Genomic DNA, 23593 nt, shown 5'->3' on the forward strand with positions numbered 1-23593 from the left:
ACGACAGCCAGCACAGGGCGTGGTGATCAGTCACGACATCAAAAGGACGGCCATATACGTAAGGTCTAAATTTGGTGATTGCCCAAACGATAGCAAGGCATTCTTTTTCCGTGACCGAATAGTTCATTTCCGCTTTGGTGAGAGTGCGGCTGGCGTAAGAGACGACGTACTCTTCGAAGCCAGACTTACGCTGGGCTAGAATAGCGCCCAGGCCGACTCCACTAGCGTCTGTGTGGATTTCTGTTGGAGCGTCTGGGTCAAAGTGGCGTAGAATAGGTGGGGATATCAAAAGATGACGTAAGGTGGCAAACGCGTCTTCGCAAGCTGTAGACCATGCCGAGATGCCTTGGCTGTTGGCAAGCAGCTGCGTTAAGGGGGCGATTATGGACGCAAAATTACGCACGAATCGGCGAAAGTACGAACACAGGCCTATAAAGCTACGGAGCTCCTTCAGCGTAGACGGCCTGGGGAACTCGGCGACGGCGCGAAGCTTTGCAGGGTCGGGAAGGACACCGTCCTTGCTGACAACATGACCTAAGATAGTAAGCTGGCGGGCGGCAAAGTGGCACTTCTTCAGGTTAAGCTGCAGTCCAGCGTCGGAAAGGCAAGTCAGGACGCTTGCGAGACGCTTTAGATGGGAGTCAAAGTCCTTGGAAAAGACTACGACGTCGTCCAGGTAGCACAGACACGTGTGCCATTTGAGGCCTCTAAGAATGTTATCCATGAGGCGTTCGAAGGTGGCAGGCGCATTACAAAGGCCGAATGGCATCACGTTAAACTCGTATAACCCGTCTGGGGTTACAAACGCTGTCTTCGGACGGTCAGTGTCATTCATAGGGACCTGCCAATACCCAGATCGAAGGTCCAAAGAGGAAAAGAACTCTGCTCCTTGTAAGCAGTCGAGAGCGTCGTCGATTCGGGGCAGCGGATAAACATCTTTTCGTGTGATCTTGTTAAGGCGCCTATAATCAACGCAAAATCGAATGCTACCGTCCTTTTTCTTTACCAGCACAACTGGGGAGGCCCAAGGGCTGTGCGAGGGTTGTATTACGCCACGATGAAGCATGTCGTTGACCTGTTCATCAATGACACGACGTTCAGCGTGAGAAACTCTGTATGGACGCTGGCGTAGGGGTGCATGAGTGCCGGTGTCAATGTGGTGAACGATGGAGGATGTGCGGCCCAAGGCAGATTGCTCATGATCGAACGACAGCCGAAAGCGATCGAGCAGTTCCAAGAGTTGGGTACGCTGGGCAGGTGGAAGTTCGGAATCAATTGACGGGAGGAAGGCTTCTAAGGAGGACGAATCGGCGGTGGTAACAGGAGTAATGCTGTCGACGTGAAGACTCATCGCGTCGTCAGGTAGTTGAGTGGAGTAGGCGGAATCAACATCGTCAAGCCGACCGATACATTCACCACGGAATAAGGTGGCTGGGGAAGAGGACCGATTCGTGACATAAATGGCGCTGCAAGAGTTTTCGACTGTGAGAACTGCAAAAGGAAGGAGGAAGTCTTTGCGAGAGGTGAAGGCTTCGGAGGGCGCAAACAGGGCGGTGGACGAGGGAGCATAGTCGCAAGAAAGTGGCACAAGAACACAAGACAAAGGAGGTATATCAGTGTCCGCGGCGACGACCACTCGAGAAGGCGGCTTGTCAGATGCGGCGTCACACGTCGGCGACAACTCAAGTTCGGCACGCGCACAGTCAACAACGGCATGGTTAGCAGCAAGAAAGTCCCAACCCAAAATAACGTCACGGTGAAAAAATTACACGGTGAAAAAACGACGAATTCGACTACGTACAAAACGTCCTGAATGACAAGGCGAGCTGTGCATGCCACTGAAGGGTGGATGTGGTGCGCGGTTGCGGTACGCAGGGAGACGTCGGAAAGTGGAATCGTAATTTTTTTGAGCTTGCGGCACAGTTCTCCACTAAGAATAGACACAGCGGCTCCAGTATCGACAAGTGCTTGCACAGAAACACCTTCGATATTCACGGTGATTTCGTTCGCAGGTAGAAATCGAGGCCTTGAAGTTGTCGACACGAGCACAGTTCTTGCCTCCGGAACTGCGAGCGCTAGTTTTCCGCTTGTACTGGTGGGGGGCGACGAACCATTGGGGAAAGTGAACGGCGACGTGGTGAGGGCGACCGACGTGGGCCGTAGTCACGTCGATTCGGTGAGCAGCTGTTCATAGTTGAGTGCGAGGAGATCGGGTGTGGTGGCTCAGAAGGAAAGTAGCCTTGATTTACTTCGCCCGCACTAGTACGGATGTCACGACGACGACAGAAACGTGCGACATGGCCAGGTAGACAACAGAAGTAGCAAATAGGTCTGTTGTCCTGGGTGCGCCAAGGATTAGTGGACGGCGGTGCGGGACGGCGAAAAGGAGGCGAGTTCGGGTGGACAGGCGCACGCGCAGCGTAGAAGGTATTTGCTGGTCGAACAGGATCTGTGCGGAGTGGCATTGCTGGTGACTGGCGGCGTGCGACCTCAGCATAGGTGAGTGGAGCGGAAACAGGCGGATGCTGGTAGGTGGTTGGGAGAGCCTCAGAAATTTGCTCCTCTATGGCCTGTCGTAGCGTCGGAGCAAGCGCCTGCGCAGAGTCCGGGACGCAGGAAACAAGCGACAATTGTCGCGCCACTTCTTCTCGGACAAACTGCTGTATCTGCCGCATGAGCATTGCGGTGTCAGCAGAAACGGAGCCTACAGTTAACGGTGACATGTTGGCTGTGTCAGAGCTCGGGAGGCGTGTAGCAATGCGCTGTTTCCGCAACTCGTCGTAGCTCTGACAGTACTGAACCACGTCCGTGACAGTTTGGGGATTTTTGGCTATGAGCATGTGGAAGGCGTCGTCCTCGATCCCCTTCATGATGTGTCTGATTTTATCGGCTTCGGACATCGCAGGGTTGATGCGACGGCAGAGGTCCACAATATCCTCGATGTAGGACGTGAAGTTCTCGCCGGATTGTTGGGCGCGACCGCGTAAGCGCTGTTCGGCGCGGAGCTTGCGAACAGCGGGTCGGCCGAAGACTTCCGCGAAGCTCGCTTTAAAGGCGGACCAGTTGGCAATATCAGCTTCGTGGTTGTGGAACCACAGCTGTGCTACGCCCGCCAGGTAGAAGTTGACGTAGCTGAGCTTGTCGCCGTCATTCCATTTATTGTGGGCGCTTACCCGCTCATATGAAGTGAGCCAGTCCTCGACGTCGTGCTCGTCGGTGCCGTTGAAAATGACAGGGTCTCGCTGTCGTGGTACGCCGGAGCAGGCGACCACCGGTGGTGCGGGAGCACCCTGCTGTGGCGCGTCGTCAGGCATTGCCGAGGCGGGGGGTAGAGTCCGGGTACGGAGTTCCAGGATGAAGAGGGAACCAGCACGCTCCACCAATTGATAAGACGCGTTAGAGGTTAGATGCGCTTGGCGTTTTTATGAAGGCCAGAAACAGGCAACGGCCAAGCGGAGCGAGAGCGAGCACCAACAACAAGAAACGTCTTCTTCTTCGTCCTCTGCTTGCGCCGGTATTTGTCACTACATATGTTTTATTTATACACAGTACACCACACTCTGCATGTTAAAATGTTAGTGGGCTGCTGAACCACTAAAGAAATAGAAAGGTAAAAAAACTGCAGAAGTGTTCCTTCTATGAGTGCAGAAAAGCAACAGTTACAGCGACCGAGCATATTCCATTTTTTTTTTCCTTAAACATCTTGCAAGTGTGTACCTAGCTGCAACTCACATTGAGTAGGTATGCGGCAAAGACAAAATGTGAAATGAGGACAATTCTCACATCACTGATGGGAACTGGTGACCGGAGGGACTTGAATTTCTTGTTGTCCATCTTGTAGATGCAAGTGTCGGTGACAACGAGTGCACGGTCAGATGCCTGGTTGTGCCTGTTCACCTGAAGAGAGGTACAAAAAGCAGGATGTCTACTACGTTGGCACCTTCGAATTCCCCCAATTTTTCCAGGTTTTCCCAGTATTGTTTTACTAATATTCTCGAGCAGTCTACTATACTGGACGTTCAGGTGCAAGGAAGCTTGCCAAGTTACTATTATTATAGCTTGCCAACTTACTATTCCAGCCCATAATTTTCAATGAGAACTAGTACACTGGAATTCAGGTGGAATATACATTCAGATTTGACTGAATCATACGTTTCATGATATTCCAATCACATGACCAGGCTTACACTCACAAGAGCAGTGAAATACATTATTATTTGCGATCCCTGTACTAACTCAGTGCTGTATTGTTTCAACTGGAGTGCACTTGTCTAAGAGAGAAGAGGGGCTCTGCAGTATTATGGTTTTGCACAACACAAATTCAGCAGTGCATAAATAAATGAAAAATTTCATTATGCTATTCATTACAGTTTGTGAAAATATCAGATGGCGGTTTAACAGCACGTAGCTGTGCACATTAGTGGTGTAAAACTGCAAAACTGCCCATCTTCGAACACCTATCTGATTGCCTGAATGAAATTAAGACCAGTGTTATGTAAGCAGAAACATTCTCATCTCTCTTTCGAGAGTATGTACAGCTATCATCATCACTACATGCCCTGATGTCACTCGTGCTTATTTATTAAACCAATAAAGCTCTCGCTTGGGTCGCTTATTCCCACCGGAAACGTTTGCGCGCTGTTTCCTACTTCGTGCTCAGCATTCCAGCGCCGCACTGCCCTTTGTGTCAGCCTATCGCCTTTGGCCGCCCCTTCAGTTGTCTTGGCTACACAACAATCAGTGTCCGAATTGTAGTGCCAGTTGTTTAACTACCCCCCGATGTCGTAATTGAATCTCACAGACTGTTCCAGAGCCCCTTGAGAGGCTGTGGCCTCTGTAGCTCAAAATTCTAATAGTAAGTGCAGTCCACTTATAACGATATCAAGAAATACGAAAAATCCCATCGTTATAACCGATCATCGCTATATCTGGACTGTCGTACAAAAAAAGAGAAGAAAAAAACTGCCAAATATACCTTTGTAGTCCAGAAACCAAATTTGCCACTTGGGATAAGATATTAAGATATCAATGTTGTAGAAAGTAGGCTGTGAAGAATAAAATGTTTATTTTCTAATTCTAAATAGTGCCTCAATTGTTTGGCGCGCTGAAATAGAAATCTGCGCTTGCTTTCGCAGAAGTTTTGGATTTACAATGCCGTGTGCATTGCGTCCAGCTGCTGCGCAAACACTGGCGGCTATAATTTAGCGTGCATTAGATCAATGAGCGACTCAATCGACCACATTGCACTTAGGCTGAACATTGGGGTTGGTGTCAATGAAGAGCCATTGTCAATATCGTCGTCACTGCTGCTGCTGTCGTCGCCTCCGTCGCACAACGCCCCCGTCTGTCGCGACAATGATCGCCCAGTCGGAGATCTCTTCGCAGAACGAGGCAGCACTATCTTCACTCAGAAACTCCTTTATCGAAGCACCACCTATTTCATTGTCGGTAACGACGTGCTCCCAGAGTTCGGTAAATGTAAGCGGCTTCCACCATGTTGGTTTCGCCCAGGGGGCTTTGGCCTGGCGCACAAAGCCCGCCTTTTCCTTGATTGGCATAGCCACTGCTTCTAGCCTTCATGATCGTGGCGCTCCCGGTATTCGTAATCATCGATATCATCGACTGTGCGAGCTCGTACTTTTTCGATTCTCGCAAAATTTGCAGTTTCGTTTTGCGCTTTGTCGGCGCACCTCCCGTTGCGCTTCCGTGGCGCATTTCCGCACTTGCTGAGAGAGAGACAGCTTATGTTTTTTTTTTTCACTCATCTCCTCTTCTATGAACGCTCGCACAACCGCCGGCGATGCATAAGCGCCACGAAGCAGCTGGCGCCATCTTGTGCACGCTGCACCAACTTGAGAAGCTCTCCGTGGCTTTCACAATCGGCGCGCGAGCGGGATGTGCCGCGCGGTAATGGCGGCAGATACGAACTCATGTAGGCAAACTTTTCGCCCTGTATCGGTTAACGGCAACTCAGGAACGCAAATTTCACAATTATTCTGCATAAAAAATGCTGCCCAGAAGCAAAATTTCGATCGTTATATCCGATATGCAGTGAATAACCGATCGTTATATATGTTTTTTTTTCTCATAGCCCTAATGCATAAGTTGATACTGTTAAGTCGACTCATCGTTATAACCGATATATCGTTATAAGTGGGCTACACTGCACTTGCCTTTTTCACAAAGCTGGAGAAGACGACTTTGCGGAAGTTGTCCTTGCTCTTCAGTCCCGTGACAGATGTGATGTATGGCAGGCAAGCATCATTTTCAGCCGTCTGCACAGGTAAAAATACATGAATGTAAAATTTATACAATTGGTCATACTACAGTAAAACCTCGACATAACAAAGTCAATAAAATCAGCAATTTGCTTCGTCATATCGAAACTGACATTTGACGTTTAATGAAAATAAGTACAGTCGCCGATTGATTTTGCTTACACAGAAGGGGCAGCAAAATTTCCCGTATTATCAGGCAATCGAAAAAAGCAAGTTTCAATGAGGAAAAAATTCATTTTGTTGATTTTGAGAGTTGGTGACGAAAGATAGTTTCACCGCGTGTGGACGGTATTTCACATCGGCGGTATGAATTAAGCGAATCCAGTGACGCTTTCAAGTCCACTCCGCCCCCGCGTCTGATAGTATTGCGCACAGTGGGATGACGCTATCATGAAAAGCGCCGGCAATGGGGAGTGAATGCTTCCTCTGCCGCTCACTTCAATACATCTCCGAAACTCAAGATTACGCAACCTCCAGAACTAAATGCGTGGGAAGAAAGCACATGATGCCACGCCATCTCAACTCGCCCAGTCTTTGCACAGGAGGCAGACTACCTCAAAACAGGGCACTCGGTCCACATATGTTCAGCCACGCTAACAGCCATGCGCGGCTACGGCTGCACTAGAAAAGGAGACATGCGCCAAATTGCCCCCTACTCCCTTCGAATCCCACCTTCGCGTGCGTTTGATCATAACTCGCTCCCCTCCCCCCCCATTCCCTTTGCTCGTGCGGGAAGACTGCGCTTATCAAGCCACCATCCTTCTAGGCTCACCATCGCAGGCTTTTACTCGCACTTAAAGCATATATAATGTGTGGGGTGATAGGATATTATTGCACTTACGCTTTATATGGAAAACGACGCTGCTTTGCTTTGGCGGTCGCATGGTGCGGGATCACATGCACCAAGCAGCCGCATGTAATTAAACCATTTGACCACCTGAGTCTGTGGAAGTTTCCCTTTATTGTCTCGGTATTCTTTCGTAGCACCAGTGAAATTTAATTATATTGAAGCGGTGTATAAGTGCACTTTATTATATCAAGCTTCTAAATACATGGTTTTCTACGGACAAGAAGTTCCTTGAGTGTGAGTATCTGGTTGCGCTCCTACCATGAACCTCAGATGTAAAACAGGGTTTAGCAATGAGAAGCAATCAGCAGCGAGATGCCTCAGTGCAGCTGTATTACTGTATAGACTTGTATAAGGGCCGCAACCCCAACTTGGCAACCGAAAATTATGGGGAAAAAAAATTTACAATGAAGAAGCAATTGCGTTCGGTGCCCTGATGCCGCGTTGCGCGCATCGGCGATTTTTCGTGTGCTGCGTACTTCCGCTTGCCGTGACTAGATTAGAGCCATGTAGTAGCGGTTCTTACACGGGACCAAACCAAAAGGTTCAGTCTCGTGTAAGCGCCGCACCTTGTCAAAATTGTAGAAAAAAAAGTGCGGCCCTTGCACGAGTCTATACGGTATAAAAAGTGGCCATGAGAACCCATCTCTCACCAGGAGAGGTAGTTGCCGTGCCACTTGCGTGACTGTCCCCAGTCACGACGTCTGCCGGCCAGCACATCTGCAGCTGTGACCTTGAGGTGCAGTTGTGGCCACTGCTCCCGTGGAACCTTGCGAAGAATCATGCTGCCACGCCAGCTGCAAAGACATGCATCGAGCATCAACACATTGTACTACATTAATTCAGTGGCGTTCACATGTGGCATAATTCAAATACATATTTCCTAGGAAGTAAGTGCAATGCCATTTTAGTTTATTCTGGTAAAATTCTGACTTGGCACACAGATTAAGGAAAATTTAATGGCACAGCAATGACAACACAATGACAACAGCGACAACTGCAATGACGACTACAGCATAAGGACAAAGACAGTGACGTGAAGCCAGCGATAGCTTGGAAGTGATGAAGACAACATGATTCGACCGCCAACAAGATGACGATGATGACGTCTCCCCAACAACAATAATCTCACTAAGGCATAGCAACTATGATGATGGCACAACGCCAAGGAGGATGACTAATCCACGATGAACACGATAAGATGATGAAAATGGTGACGTGCAGACAATGATGCCACGGCAGCAACAACAGTGGCACAATGATGAGGATGATAGAAGCAATCATGACGACAGTGGTGCCATGACAATGGCACCACTGTCGTCATCCATTCTTTTACTTTTACAATAACCCTTCTTTTACTGATATCTACTAATGCAGTGTCAGTGTTGTATTGACTAAATTCCAACCCCTACATTCTATTCTGGACAATTCACTATAACATGACACGCACATTGCAATAGAAACTGCAAATGCCATAAGCTATGTCCACATCCAACCTCACAATCTCGAATCTTGCCCCTGCCACGATCTGCAAAGCATTTAAGGAATGCAGTATCACAAGTGCCATAAATGGAATCAAAGATGACATGCTCTGAGCAGCTGGCAGCAACAAAGAAGTCTCGGAAGGCGATGATGAGCGGTGCCCGGTTGAATGTGGCTCGGATGCAATAAATTTTATTTTTCCAAGCATGAACGAACGGCAGTTTCTCTCTCGTACTATGAAAATCTGGTGAGGGAACAATCAAGGGTATTGCACTTTGCTTTTCTTGAAATACGAAAAGTGGGTAACAATTGAGGGCATTGCATTTTTTATTCCTGGCCATGAAAAATTGGGTATCCATTGCCATTGAGGGTGCGTTACAGTCGAGTAAATATGGTACTATACACATCTACTGCTATACGCATGCTGCATATGCTTCTTCAGAATGTGGGGCACTTCCCTAGGGGTTCAGGGGTTTTCAGCTGGCACTGAAGTTTTCTCAGTTTCCCAGCAGTACCAGGAGGGCCGTTCATTTGAGGGTCAAGTAGGAGTCTTAACGTATTTAGGAAGAATGGGCTCATACTAATGATGGTCTCAGTTATTGAGATACAGGAAAAAGAGGGTCACTGAAGCCAGGGGATATCTCTTTAAGAGCTGGAAAGTCGAATCAATGTCAAATTGATCTGTAAGAGTATCAAATTAAATAAACATGGAAAAGAAAAAGGAAATTGGATTCTTTTTCACTAATTTCTACATTATTATTGAACATTTCAGAATTTATTAAAAATTTATTAGAAATCATCATAGCATCTATATGATGCAAGGCCTGAATCAATAGCACAGTATTTGACTGCTCACAGCTAGAAAATATAAACTGTGCACTATAAATGGGCACTCTTTAAAAGTGCACACGTTTGCAGAACAGCAGTACACCCACCGCGAAAAGATGGCCTTGAGTCCTGGCACAGCTTCCCGGACACAGCATGGTGGCAGAGGCCAAGCAATGTTCTTGCCGTAGTCCTTGGTTTGGTGAACGTTCCTGAGGAAGGAAATAGTTGGAGGGCGAAAGAAAAACAAGAATCCTTGTGAAATGAATGGCACCACTGGAATATGCAAAAGCATGGTCTTATCGATTTTACGATTTACGAGAACAATGATTTTAAAGCTTAGTTCCTTGTTGCTTAATTAGATGCTTGCACATCAATGAAATGCTTTTACCAAGGTCTGTGGAAAAGGAATAATTTGTGACGCTGTAGTTTGTTTTGTTTTAATGCAGAACAATCAACTGCTTATTGGTGCAAAGTCCTTAAAAGCATTTTACCATAAAAAAAAGGGACACTTTAGGAAGCATTAAATCAGTTTTGATAACTACCTCCTCTAGCTTTATTTTTTTGTGGCAGGAAAGGTTTAATTACTGGCAGAGAAAAAAATGAAAGCTGAAATTTTAGTTTTGACAACTTGATTCCAAAAGCATGGCATTGTTGACTTAATTGCTATAAAGTATACTTGTTATAGTCTTATATAAGTTGTATAAGTTAGTTATATAAGTGTTACAGTGATTTAAGTATTTCCATGTATTTCGGCAGCTTTTACATAGAAAGAATTCATATTAGTTGTCTGTTTTATTCTCTACTTTTGATGTAATGTAATTTTTTTTATTGACAAGCAATTAATCCCCATGGAGATGCTGTAAAAATCTATGATGTCATAGGAAGCTGGGTGTGGGAATTTCACAACGGCGTCGCCCTGTGTCTTCTGATTTTGCAATCTTTTTGGTTTAGCAGGTCCAGCAATGACGATATTTACCTACTAAGTGTTCTAAAAGTGCTAAGTTAACTTCACATTTCTCTATGTCCGCCCTTTAAAACGCTACTTGTACATGCGCGCGGTCTCATATTATGCTGCAGCATTTTATTAATGAAGCAATGACAGTTGCTTTCTGTGGCATTAATTCCCAGAAAATAACTGGCGCTGACGCAAAAAATTAAAAAATAGCTGTTGCATACTAAATTACAACAGCAATATTTTTTGCTCATAAAATTACCATGCATTGCCTTACAAAGTGAAAGCAGCAGCACTACAATTTTGAAATAAATAAACAAACCACAGTTTTTAAACAAATATTCTATATTTCTCGCCACATAACCAGATCCTATGTTCATGCAAAATGAATAGGACAGGACTGGAAATATTCCATTCCATCAAAATCAGAGAAAGGCTACTTCAATAAGGCATAATTTCTGCTCTCTCAGAGGGTCTCCCTGATTAATTAACTACTAAAGTAGCTCTCACCCAAATTTTTAACCATTGCTAGAATGTTTGTAGCCAAGCACCTAAAAGAAAAGTGTGTGCCACCATTTTTCAGTCACAAGCCAAAAGTGCTCATGTTGCAAGAAACATGACCTAATCTACAAATTATCTACCAAATTCTTTTGTTGTTTTCAAGTAAATGGCACTTTTAATTGCATGGTTAAGTCAGACACAGTCGAAGGTGTCCACTGCAACCATAACCCGAGATTTCATTTACCTGAAGGCTGTCCTCAGGTCAGAAATGTACTTCCGAGCGGCGTACTTGCGGTAGTGAGCAAGGATTTTGATGGCAGCTCTTGTCTTGCGGTAGTGCATTCGTGCAATGGCACCGCGCCACATCTGAAACCAATCAGAGAAATAGGGCCACTGTTTAAAATCATGTAATTACTTTTTGTCATACCTGTCATGAAGTCCACAGCAACATTTAGAACCAGCCACCGCTATATTTTCATGCCATGTCATGACAACCATGTCCCGATGTCATCATTGTGTAAGAGACATTGAAAGAGGACTGTGGCTTGTTAGATTATTGATGGCAATCAGACAATAAAACAATTTTTGAATAATGTATAATCTGGGCGAAATAAGCCCTAAATCCTAACATAGTAAGCCGAGACCACACTAGTACGATAGAAAATAATGTACATTGTGTTTTAGCACCAGTTTTCTTCTTATAGCTGCATCTAAAATGCCAACCAGTTTTCACCCAGTAAATCTGGCACAAGCAAATTCGTGTGTTGTTTTGTAATAGCATTAAGTGGCCATACTTTTTGAATGATAGAAACTTCAATGAGTAGCTGAACAACTGGCCAGCTAGCCTCTGAAGTGAACAAGTGATCACAAACCACTTGTTCAACCAGAGAGCAATCAAATGCAAGAAAGCATGGGCGAGTTGTATGGATATGCAAACGAGGTGTAAACTAAGTGTCATAAATCATTAGAATGCTTGTGTAACTGGATTTCCTCAGTATGCCATTTGGGATATCTTTCTGTATCACCTGCTGCCAGGCACAAAAAATAAAGGAGCACCAAGCTCACTCCTATTTAACATATTTTAATTTCTTTGCTTGTTTGTACATATAGGGAGCCATGCTTGTACACCTGCTGTATGAAGCATGGTGCATTGGAGCTCATTCAAATGCGCCAATTTTCTATTGGTTCACTAGAGCAGTCCCATAGGTTCCATTGAAAGTGCATCGTAACTCTATGGGTTTTATTTTGATTTTATTTGTACTAATAGGGTCCAATAGGTGAAGTCTACTTGATGCCCATTGGACCAATAGGGCCCAATATGTGGCATGTATTTCGTTACCAATAGTAAGAACAATAGATTGTATTAGCACCAGTAGGGTTCCTTTAGTGACAACTATTTGACCAATAGGTTTGTATTGGCACCAATATGGTTAAATAAGCAGGAGCTGTTTGTTGCCCAATTGCTTCCTGTTGGACCAATAGGGACTGCAAATATGAATGATGGAGCTGGAAATGCACACCTTAGCTCAATTTCCCAAATTACTTCATTGTACAGCTCGAAAAACCATACAATAGAGCAGTGGTGGTGACAGAACTTGCGCGCTGAAAATGAGTAGTTTTGCATAAGGATGCGGCTTGATTCCCCCCGGCCGTCGCCTCCACTTCATTGTGAAGGGGACTACCCACAAACCACGTAGTTTCAATGGCATTTCAATAACACAATTCTGCAATGCTAAATCATGCTAATCGGTGCGTGACTATAACTAGGCAGACGAGGCTACGAAACTGTGTGCTTGTCAGCAGTATCCCCAAGACCGCAAATCGCAACACAATTGCAACTCAACGGCACAAATCCCAGAAAATATAAAGCAAAACCCCAGGGGAAACAAAAAAAAATTGACTTGCCGTCCCGGCCCTGCGAAAATGGATGTTCAGTGAAGATGTGGAAAATTGCTGCTACAACTGCTGAAGGGGGTATTCTTTATAAATGTGAAAGCATTATATGACCCATGAAGTGAAAAATCCAGCGTTAACATCCGATGGTACGTCATGTGATGCCTCTTGGAGAAGTAGCACACTGCGGGCTTCCCGCTTCTTTGCAGTCTCCAGGATTGGCCCACATTTTGGTGTGAGCATGCGGCCATGAAAATCTCGACCAACTAGAGGTTAACAACTTAGCTGTAAAACTTAGAAAGACGGGAGCAGAAGTACCCAATGCCAGCGCTTGTCGATTGCACACCTCCTGTCATGGTGCAACGCTGACAGGCGCACAGAGTTTTGTAGCCTCATCCACCCAGTCGCACTCAAGCACCGATTAGATTGACTAAGCATAGTGGAATCGTGTTATTGGAACGCCATCCACGTTACTGCGCATACGAGGTGGCTCTGCCAGCATGACGAAGTGGAGACTACTGGCGAATCTTGTACAAAACTGCTAATTCTCAGCACACAAGTTCTGTGACCACCACCGGTCTATTGTATGCTTTTCCGATTTGTACAAGAAGTGATTTGGGAAATTGTGCTGATGGGTGTATTTCTAGCTCTATTTATGTTTCCAGTCATATCAGTCCAACAGGAAACAAATAGGTGACAAATAGCTCCCGCTTATCAGGGTGTCTACCAAGTTGACATTTTCATATTCCCTGAGTTTTCCAGGTTTTCCCTGAGTGATTTTGCTAAATTCCCTGAGTGAAACGGAACTTTCTTTTACATCAAGATGGGCTGACACCATGTTGCCTGATGCTGTCACTCTTTAGTAAGCATGTTAAAAAAATGCGAAGCATCAATTGCGATAGCAAATTAGTAGAGAGCTATACGGAGTAAGGATAGTAGTTTTATCGATCAGCTGTATAATCTTAGACATGCAGCAGCACCAGCAATGCGCCGAACTCTTGTCGACGCCGTCGGCGTTTTGCCCACGTTCGCACCGAACGCGCACGGCGCTGGTGACTGTTGCCTGTGCCTCTGGGGGCGGCTCGGAAGTTTTCGACGAGATCCGAACGGGACACTTGTCGAGCAGCGTCCGAAGTCTTTACCACCTTCTCGCCTCACCACATTTTTATATAAATACGCATTTGGCGGCGCAGCTAAACGTCGCCTCCCCTCCCTCCCTCCATTACCACAGCTTTCGTTCCCTTTCAATTAAATTACAGCTAATTTAGGGACGGGCGAATTTGAGGTTCGAAGCGAGTATTGATTCGGTCAAATAATTTCGAATCGAATAGTTTGAACAGCATATATCACATATTACAGTAAAACCTAGTTAATTCGAATTTCACGGGATTGAAAAAAAAATTTCCGAATTATCAGGGTATGCCGAAAACAATAAGCAAATGTTTACTACGTCAGCACGATTTTATTAGTATAATGTATGAGCAAATCCTTTCGCTATTTAGCACAAAAGCAGTGCGGAAGCTGCAATTCTCGTCATCTTGTGACTGATTAGCTCTCGCAGCGGCGATTGAGGCCTCGCGACTTCCTTCGCAGCACGTCTGCGGCGCGCGCCATCATTTCCGACACGCTTTGCACTGCCGCGCGCACATCCCGATAATTTTTTCGCCAGTAAGCTCACAGCCAACGTATCGCACGTCCATCGTGATGTAGCCGGTGCGCTTCATCCTCGACAGCTTTGCCCCGAGTCAAACCGTAACAACTGCTTGTCGCAACCGCGGCCGCTATCGACACGATTATGAACGGCGACTTTGCCCACGATAGCGGCAAAAACGCCCGCGTCATGCCGCGAGCGGCAACGCATCATGACGCGCGCGGCAAAAGCGGCAGGAATCGGGGGTTTTACGTCTTGCCGAGGGTGCCGAGAGCGACGAGGGTGACATCACGGAGCCAATGGCAACCGGACCTCCGCCGCTCCGCGCCGGGTTATCAATCGACGATTGTCGTCTCTCGCGGTTCTATAGAGGGATTTCTGGACGCTGTCCGATCGCACCCTTTTCGCTCACGGTGATTCCGCGTTCCGAGAGCGCGCGAGATCATATCGCGCTGCCGCGCGGCGAGACGCGATTGCCACGGTGGACTTCGCGGCAAGGCGCTGACGCGCGGCAACTTGCCGCTAGTGTGACCATACCCGGCCGACGCACGCACCGAGTCAGAACGAAACTACCGTTCACTGCAACAACTTCAGGTCGCTATCTATGCGATCATGGATGGCCACTAGCAGTAGCGCACCCAGTATCTCTGCCAGGGGGGGTTGACAGCTTGTCAATACCATCTAAACAGCACTAATTTCGATTTCTTCACGGGAAATTAATTGTCAAAAAAATGCGCTTTTTGCGAGTGTGCAGACGATTGCGCGTCTTACATCTTAGTTGCAGCACTCAAATGCGTAAGGAAAGAAAAGGGGTTAAACAAAAGGGGGGGGGGGGTTAAGTCGTCCTCAGAGGGGGGGTTGCAACCCCCGAATCCCCCCCCCCCCCCCCCGTCGTTGCGCCACTGGCCACTAGGCAGCTCTTTAGGCACGTGGCCGACGTGCGCATTGAGTCAAAACGAAACTAAACGAAACCGCTGCGAAAGAAACCGCGGCAGCTATCGACGCGATCATGGGTGGCGACTATGAAATCCCGCGGCCAACGCGTTGTTATGCGCGGCGGTAAACGCAATAAAGGCACAAATAGGCACGAAGCGTTGCGTCGTTGCTGTCATTCACGTACGATTTCCGCTGCTGACTATGGCCATGCGGAATCCGCCGCTTCGTTTCGGTTGTGCGCTAGCGCCGTTTCTGCTCTTCTGCGTCGCACATTTCAGGCTCTTTAATGCAAAAACATATAGCCTTCGAGATTTATGGTTGATGTATGGCAGCCATGACGTGAATCAAAGCCTCCGAGATTTGCACCGACCGTCCGTGGCTTTTGGCTGCCTATTCGGGACCGCTGAATAATTCGAAAATATTGAATCCATGAATTCGAATCGAAGCGAATAACGAACATAGAATTATTCAATGAAATATTCGACAATACCCTATATTCGCCCACCCCTACAGTAATTTTACCTGATAGAGGCACAAATTCCCTGAGTTTTCCCTGAGTTTTTCCAGAATATTCAAAATCCCTGAGAATTCCCTGTTTTCCCGGTTTTCCCGGTTGGTAGACACCTTGGCTTATTGAACTGTATTGCTACCAATGCAAACATACTAGTAAAATAGCTGTCGCTTACAGGAGGACCCTATAGGGGCCAATACAATCCTATTGGCCCTATGGACCCTATTACAGTCAAACCTGGATATATCGAGCCCACATATGAATATTGTGTATAATGAAGAGCAGTAAAATCCCCTTGAAAACTTTCGTATAAAATTTGTTTTATATATCGAATTGTACACTTTTCTTTTCAACGATAGTGCTAAGCTCCCAGTCAGGATTTGGTAATGCATGCCGTATGTACTTCAACCCAATTTTATTCTTCTGTAAATTTCCTTCTCATGATCAGGGTCCCCTGTGAGTAATTGACCTACATAAACGTACTCCTTTACAGACTTTAGAGGCTGACTGGCGATCCTGAATTTTTGTTTTCTTGCCAGGCTATTGAACATTATCTTTGTCTTCTGCATATTAATCTTCAACCCCACTCTTACACTTTCTCGGTTAAGGTCCTCAATCATTTGCTGTAATTCGTCTCCATTGTTTCTGAATAGGACGATGTCATCTGCAAACCGAAGGTTGCCGAGATATTCACCATTGATCCTCACTCCTAAGCCTTCCCAGTCTAAGAGCTTGAATACTTCTTCTAAGCATGCAGTGAATAGCATTGGAGAGATTGTGTTTCTTTACCTGACCCCTTTCTTGATAGGTAACTTTCTACTTTTCTTGTGGAGAACCAAGGTAGCTGTGGAATCCTTGTAGACATTTGCGAAGATTTCAGGTATGCCTCCTGTACTCTTTGATTATGCAATGCCTCTATGACTGCTGGTATCTCTACTGAATCAAATGCCTTTTCATAACCTATGAAAGCCATATAGAGAGGTTGATTGTACTCTGCAGATTTCTCGATTACCTGATTGATGACATGGATATGATCCATCATAGAATATCCCTTCCTGAAGCCAGCCTGTTCTCTTGGTTGACTGAAGTAAAGTGTTTCCCTGATTCTATTGGAAATTATCTTGGTGAATATTTTATACAATACTGAAAGCAAGCTAATGGGTCTATAATTCTTCAATTCTTTAACGTCTCTCTTCTTATGGATTAGTATAATGTTGGTGTTCTTCAGCTCTCTGGTACACTTGAAGTCATGAGGCATTGCATATAAAGGGCTGCAAGTTTTTCAAGCATGATATCTCCTCCACCTTTGATTAAATCGACTGTTATTCCATCTTCTCCCTCAGCTTTTCCCCTGGTCATGTCTTCTAAGGCCCTTGTAACCTATATAAAAACTTTTTTGTGATCCCCTTCAAATTCGATATACTATCCGGGCTCGACTGTAGTACCAATACAAGCCTAATTGGTACCTATACAAACTCTACTGATACCAATAGAATACCAATAATGCTCATAGAGTTCAAATACGTTCCCAATAGAACGTATAGGATGCCTCTATTAGACCAACAGAAAGTTCGATTGGTATTTTTATGTGCACAGATGAGTGAACAAAAGTGTCGGTAAGCAAAAATAATGCTCATGCCTACCTTCTGGAGGAACACAACAATGCGAGGAATGATGGCGAGGCGCTCATTCTCCAAACGTGAGAGTGTCTGCGGTGACCGGATGAAAATCTTGGTGCGGCCGTACTTGACATCGTCTGAAAAGCCCATCTTGTCGATGATGACTTCGCAGCCGTCCCGATCCGAGCCCCCATGGTAATTGGGCCATGTGTATTCTGTTATCATTTTGTACCTGCATGGAGAGGCCGCACTGATTATGACTGCACTTCCTTCTAGAAGCCCCATCAATGCCTGGTCATGGGTCTCAAGCTTAAACTGCATATTGTATCACTTATCAGATATACCACATCTCCTGCTTCTATATTAAATTTAAATCACCTTCCAGTGACATTTATAGGGTCCAAACAAGTTAAGTAAAGCTTGTAAACTGTAATCTGATAACTGTAAACTGTAACTGTAAATAACTGTAAACTGATAAAGTGTAATGAGGTACTGTAGATGTAAAATACGTGGAGTGCCTTAATTGTCACTGTAGGACTGGCAAGCAAATGGCTCATCAACACCCATTTGATGACTTCCCATTTTGTAGACATATCTGTGCAAACTCATCATAATGCAAAGGACACTCGGTGTGTACTGAATTAACGGCCCTGACAGCTGTAATGTTTCATCATTTGTCTAATCAGCTACCCAATGATATCAGTGTGAAGGAAGGCTTGATTGGCCAGAAAAGATGAAACAACGAAAGACGGGTAGCGACGGCACCTTGAAGTTCCTGCATCAGCTCGCTGTGATGTCATTAGTTCAGATGTTTTTTTTTTTTTTTTCTAGCTTGGTTAACTTTTTATCTGTAAGGATGGACTGAATTGTATTCTAAAACAACCAAAGAATGAACTTAGGAAGGTTCAAGAACATGTATTGCGCCACAACGGCCCAAATACAAGAAAATACCTTGAAATCTATGGGGTCACACTGACATATCAGCACTGGGGTTTCGGTGCGAAATTAAAAAAATAATGAAGCTTTGATGTTCATTTTTTTCACATGATATTCAACCTATTACTGTGAAATTATTGAAACTGGTGTTTTGAAAGAATACTTTATCTCTCTAAAACAACTAAGTGTTTCTCTTTAGCGTCCCTTTAACCCTTTCAGTGTCACTGACGTGTTAGTATGTTTCCGTGTTTCTGTCCCGCCATGTACCTTCTGACATTCATTTTGTCGATAGGAATGCGAGGACCACACCAGGAGAGCATTTGCCATTATTCGTGTCTTTTTTTTTCATGTCTGCACAACCAAAAATAAACCATTGTGTTCGTTTTATAACATCCCAGACAAAAATCAATGCTGCGGGGTGCGTCACCTCCGAAAAATAAAAAACGACATTGAAAGTGTGAAACTGCTAGGTTATCCTTTCAGATATTTCTCACCCTGTGGCCACCATGTATCTCTACCAGACAAAACACCTTCTCACCTTCGAAGAAAGCGAGTGTAGTCCTGCCTGTAGGCAAATCCTGCTCGTCGCACACGGACGTTTTCAAGCAGTCCTAAGTAGTTCACCTGGTGCCGAACTCGCTGCTCGTCAAACAGGATCGGTGACTTGTGCTCATTGGGCTTGATGCATCGAACATAGAAAGGCTCCTGTCAAAAGGCAAGGAGAGGTGATATGAGCCAAGTATGAGCGAAAGCTATTAAACATCCAAGTGCACGCATCTGATACCAGAATATGATAGATGAGGACAGTGTTTATTTAACACACAAAACGTGCAATGACAGGCTTTCTCTTTTGCACAGCCAGCATCATGTACAAAGCAACGTCCATGGTACTCTCACGCTGATAGATGTCTCAATTAGGAAACAAATGAACTGTACGTGGAAATGGCAGTACAGTAAACCCCTGTAACACGAAGCTGTAAAATGGAAAAAATTTTGATATAAGCGGAGTTTTCAGATAAGCGAAATCACAAAAATAAAAGCTCTCTGGCTGCACATAGACCACATGGAGCCTTTCCAAAATACCACTAGTAATATTTTCGGTCACTTCCGCATGCATCGGCACTGGAGACATGTGCGTCTATAGGCAACGGCATTACTGGCCCTGTGTCAAAACAGAATGCTTGGAATGAAGCCAAGACAATTGATTCTAATGATATATTTGAAGCTAGTCCAAGCATAACTATTTTCAGACATCCAGACATCTGGCTACTTTCTGCATCGTAATGAATTACAGACAATTTAACTTCAAAAATGGAAACTACAGAAAAATGCAATTGACATGCTTTAAGCAGACGTTTACAAGTGGCGTGGCACTTATGCCTCCCCGTTGCGCGAACATGAAGTGAGCATTCTTATCAAGCCGCGATCTAGCTGAAAAGATGCGGGCTTGCATGCTGGCTTCTCTTGGGTGCAGTGTGTGGGCTGATTGCGCCCGCTCATAAGTGACGCAAGAAATGGAGCTGGGCAGGCCATGTAATGCGTAGGATGGATAACCGGTGGACCATTAGGGTTACAGAATGGATACCAAGAGAAGGGAAGCGCAGTCGAGGTCGGCAGAAAACTAGATGGGATGATGAAGTTAGGAAATTTTAAGCCGCAAGTTGGAATACGCTAGCGCAAGACAGGGGTAATTGGAGATCGCAGGGAGAGGCCTTCGTCCTCCAGTGGACATAAAATATAGGCCGATGATGATGATAAGTGACGATAATTTTGCTTAAGATCATGGTTAATACACTGTGAGCACACTGATGCGTCGCTGACAGTGTCCTAAATGAGAGGGGGGGGGGGGGGAAGAAAGAAAGACCGACTCTCAGCTCACTGCTGTTGCGTGAGGCCATAATAAAGTGGTGACAACCAGCCAAGCAAGTGTGAGTGAGTGGTGAAAGATAGAAAGAAAGGAGAAAGATAAGCGGAGAGCGTGGCCTGGCGCAGCGTATGGCTCGGTTAGTGAGCTGCAGCTGGGTAAAAAGCGAGTGCATGCGAGGCTGCCGATGCCATTCCGCTGCCTTTTCCTTGGTATTTTCGAAGTAGACATTTCGAGATATCTGGATTTCAGCACAGACTTTCCGAGGTAAGAGGTGAACAACACAGAGATTGAAGTCATGAGCAGAAAAAAATTCCAACTTCACAATGTTTCGAGTTAACAAGAGTTTAGTGTAATTTGCTGAGCTCATACTGCTCACAAATAAATTTATAAAATATAAAGAAAAGTAATTGACCGGGCTTCTCTTGCAGAGCCCCTTTTAAGTTCAATTTCTTTACTACTACTGTTTCAGATCAAGATGAAACACTTTTATTTTTTGTAATATGGCATTCAAAGTGGCCTTCGTCCTGCAGTGGACATAAATATAGGCTGATGATGATGATGATTCAAAGTGGCACTTCGTGAGGCCTTGCAAATGCATGCATGGCTGGCATTACCTTGGAGGCAAGATTCTGGACAAGCGCCACCATGGAATTCTTGAACAGTGTGCCTGCTGTCAGGGGGCGCTTGGTGACCTTCAAAAAGAAAAGAAAAAAGGACAATATTACCAACACTGTGAGGCACCATAGCAACCCATAGTGCAGGCCACAACAAAGATGTGGCTTGGAGCCACATCTGCTGCCCCACTTGGCAATGCCCCAAATGCAATTTATTGGAGGCTACACAGATAACAGCTTATGCCGGACATGCCACAATTAAATGAACTGTGCTAATTGACACTGCGAGCATAATACAAGGTGGAAATAAAATTAGCTACAGTATACGGATGTAGAGTATACTGATAATTATACAAGATCCCCTCGTTTCTTTCTCTTGAAACAACGTGCCTCAGCCCGTTGCGCTTCTCAAAACAAGCTTCAGTTTTCAGTTCGTCTTGGATTGGGGTATTGAAGCATTTCTATTCAAAAGCTGGCCACACTGAATCAGTATAAAAATAAAAACGACTGCCTATCCTACAATCAGAAGTAGCTTTGTCAGAGTGATTAAATAATTTGTTGAGGTCATTTTGTTGTTTCGTTTTGAAACGACCAGTAACGACATCAGGTGCTAATCAGTGTGTGCTGAATAATTGAACTAACATATGCTGCCTCACCTGATGCACATTCTTCGCACCTTCAGGCCACATGGACTTGATGAGTGGGTCAGAGCTGAAAAATAGGGGCAATGCAGAAAATGTGTGAGTGTGGTACTTCGTAAGGGCAACATACATTGCAACTGTACTTAGTGTAGAAGGCTATGCTCTTGGGCTAGTTGGCAATGCATATTTCAAGGCAGTGCTCTGAGGAATGACATGACTCATTTTACTCATTGCATGTTGAGTCAATAAAGGAGCCAGCTATAAATAGCTTTTCCATCTTACTCGAAGGTTTGATTTGTGCTCATATTGTTTACAAAAGTTTACATAGGGTTTTGTTTAAAGGCCAGCTGTAATGAAATCTTGGACCATGTCTTGAAACGCCTTGTTTCTGATATTGTACATAGTGAGCAGCCCTCATGCAAAATTTTACATCTGAAGTACCAGTGGATGAGTCGTAGAAAGCTTCCAAAAATAGACGTTTTTGATACCAACACTGAAAAAAAAAAAAAAAAATCGGCATGGGTACTTTCGACTGCATACATGTAGGAATGCGAAAGCGTTATAGCGTTGTTTGACCTCGAAACATCATGAAAGCGCTCATTTTAAATGCTCACGACGTGGTGCCACCTCCTGCCCTCCTGCCATCACGTGCCCAATGACGCACGCATTAGGCCACACCTTTAGCCAGTTAGAACCGTATAGCTGCCGTGACGTCGGGGAAGCTTGCTCGTCTCGTACCCCGGAGGCCTGGGTTCAATTCCCACCCAGACCGAAATGTACCAAATTTTCTTTTGAAAGCCATTCATTTACTTTGTTTACTGGAACCTTCCTGAGAAATTTGACACCAATCTGAGCATTTTTTGACGTGTTTTACTCCTTGCGCTGTTGTACCTTTTTGGTACCATCTTTCGATCATGCTGACCCCAACGAATTATCACGTAATGGAGCATATACTGCTTTCACATTAAAAAAAAAAAGTGCATTACAGGTTGATGAAAATGATGCACGATTAAGAATGTTGAGATCCAGTGCAACTCCTACAAATGACCTACGAGATAAGGAGGTGCCTGTGGCACGGTGAAAATCTCGTAGACCATGGTGTCGGATTTGTGTCATATTAACTAACCTCCATATGCACAAGTTATCTGCTTAGGTGCTATGTAAGGGCTTTTAATTAAAAATGAGACAATTACCAGCCCTGGAGCTCTGCCAAGATAGCTTCAATTGTATATACTAGTAATATTTCTAACCAATTTAGCCAAAGTAATATTTCATTGCCATTGGCCTTTAACACAATGCTTGCATACAGAACTTCCATTTCATGCTAAGTATGAATAAACAAGAAGTACATATGTCAATATGGAAGTGACAATGAACAAAAAAATCGGGGTAGCTTGCGCTAGTGGCGCAAGGCTAACGACACAGCGGAGATGATCGGTTAATAGCTGGTCCTGCCTGTACGAAGTGATGCTAAGTTATACGAAGTAATGCCAAGTGATGCAAAGTTATACGAACTGTATAAGCATTTCTTCGTGGTCTGTGGCATCGGGGAACGCCTCGCGAAGCACTTGCAGTCCGAACACACGTAGGGGAAGTGGGGCGAAAGCTATGCACAGTGTACGGGCGGTGCGCAGCAGACGACACGCCGGGTTGACGCATGCGCAGTAGCGTGCAGCTGGTGGGAGCTCGGTCGAGCCGCTGCCAGAGGCGCCTGCTGCAGTCACAGACACCGCGAGCGCTCGGCGCTAATGTGGGGAAACGGAGAAGTGTGGATAGCGCCGGCAGCACCACTGAGCGTTGCCTCGTTGGTGCTGCTACAATTTGTTTCTCTCTTTCTCTCGCTCTCATTTTCTTTTTCTATCTCCCGAGCATAGCGCGCGACATGCGCACTTTCTTTCGCTCTTATTTTCTCTTTGCTAGGCAATGCTGTGGTTGCTAGGCAATGCAGTGGCAGGCGGCACACATTACGGCTGGCTTAAACAGCCCCGCTGTTAAAATGTCAATTTGTCAGTGAAAGGAACAGAGGCGTCAAATGTC

At 45.3% G+C, this 23593-nt stretch overlaps 1 protein-coding gene across 1 annotated transcript in view; it reads right to left on the reverse strand.

Moving 5' to 3' along the window:
* LOC119441782 (unconventional myosin-Id) overlaps positions 1–23593 on the reverse strand; it is a 52871-nt gene that overhangs the window by 8425 nt on the left and 20853 nt on the right. The window contains exons 11-20 of the mRNA XM_037706397.2: positions 21572–21626; positions 20916–20993; positions 18973–19139; positions 17523–17730; positions 11133–11254; positions 9543–9644; positions 7779–7922; positions 6724–6733; positions 6174–6275; positions 3784–3897 (exon numbers count right to left, since the gene is read on the reverse strand). Coding sequence (XP_037562325.1) covers positions 3784–3897; positions 6174–6275; positions 6724–6733; positions 7779–7922; positions 9543–9644; positions 11133–11254; positions 17523–17730; positions 18973–19139; positions 20916–20993; positions 21572–21626 — 1102 coding nt within the window. The remainder of the gene's footprint in view (positions 1–3783; positions 3898–6173; positions 6276–6723; positions 6734–7778; positions 7923–9542; positions 9645–11132; positions 11255–17522; positions 17731–18972; positions 19140–20915; positions 20994–21571; positions 21627–23593) is intronic.

The sequence above is a fragment of the Dermacentor silvarum genome, chromosome 2, assembly GCF_013339745.2.
Source record: "Dermacentor silvarum isolate Dsil-2018 chromosome 2, BIME_Dsil_1.4, whole genome shotgun sequence".
Classification (NCBI taxonomy): Eukaryota; Metazoa; Arthropoda; class Arachnida; order Ixodida; family Ixodidae; genus Dermacentor; species Dermacentor silvarum.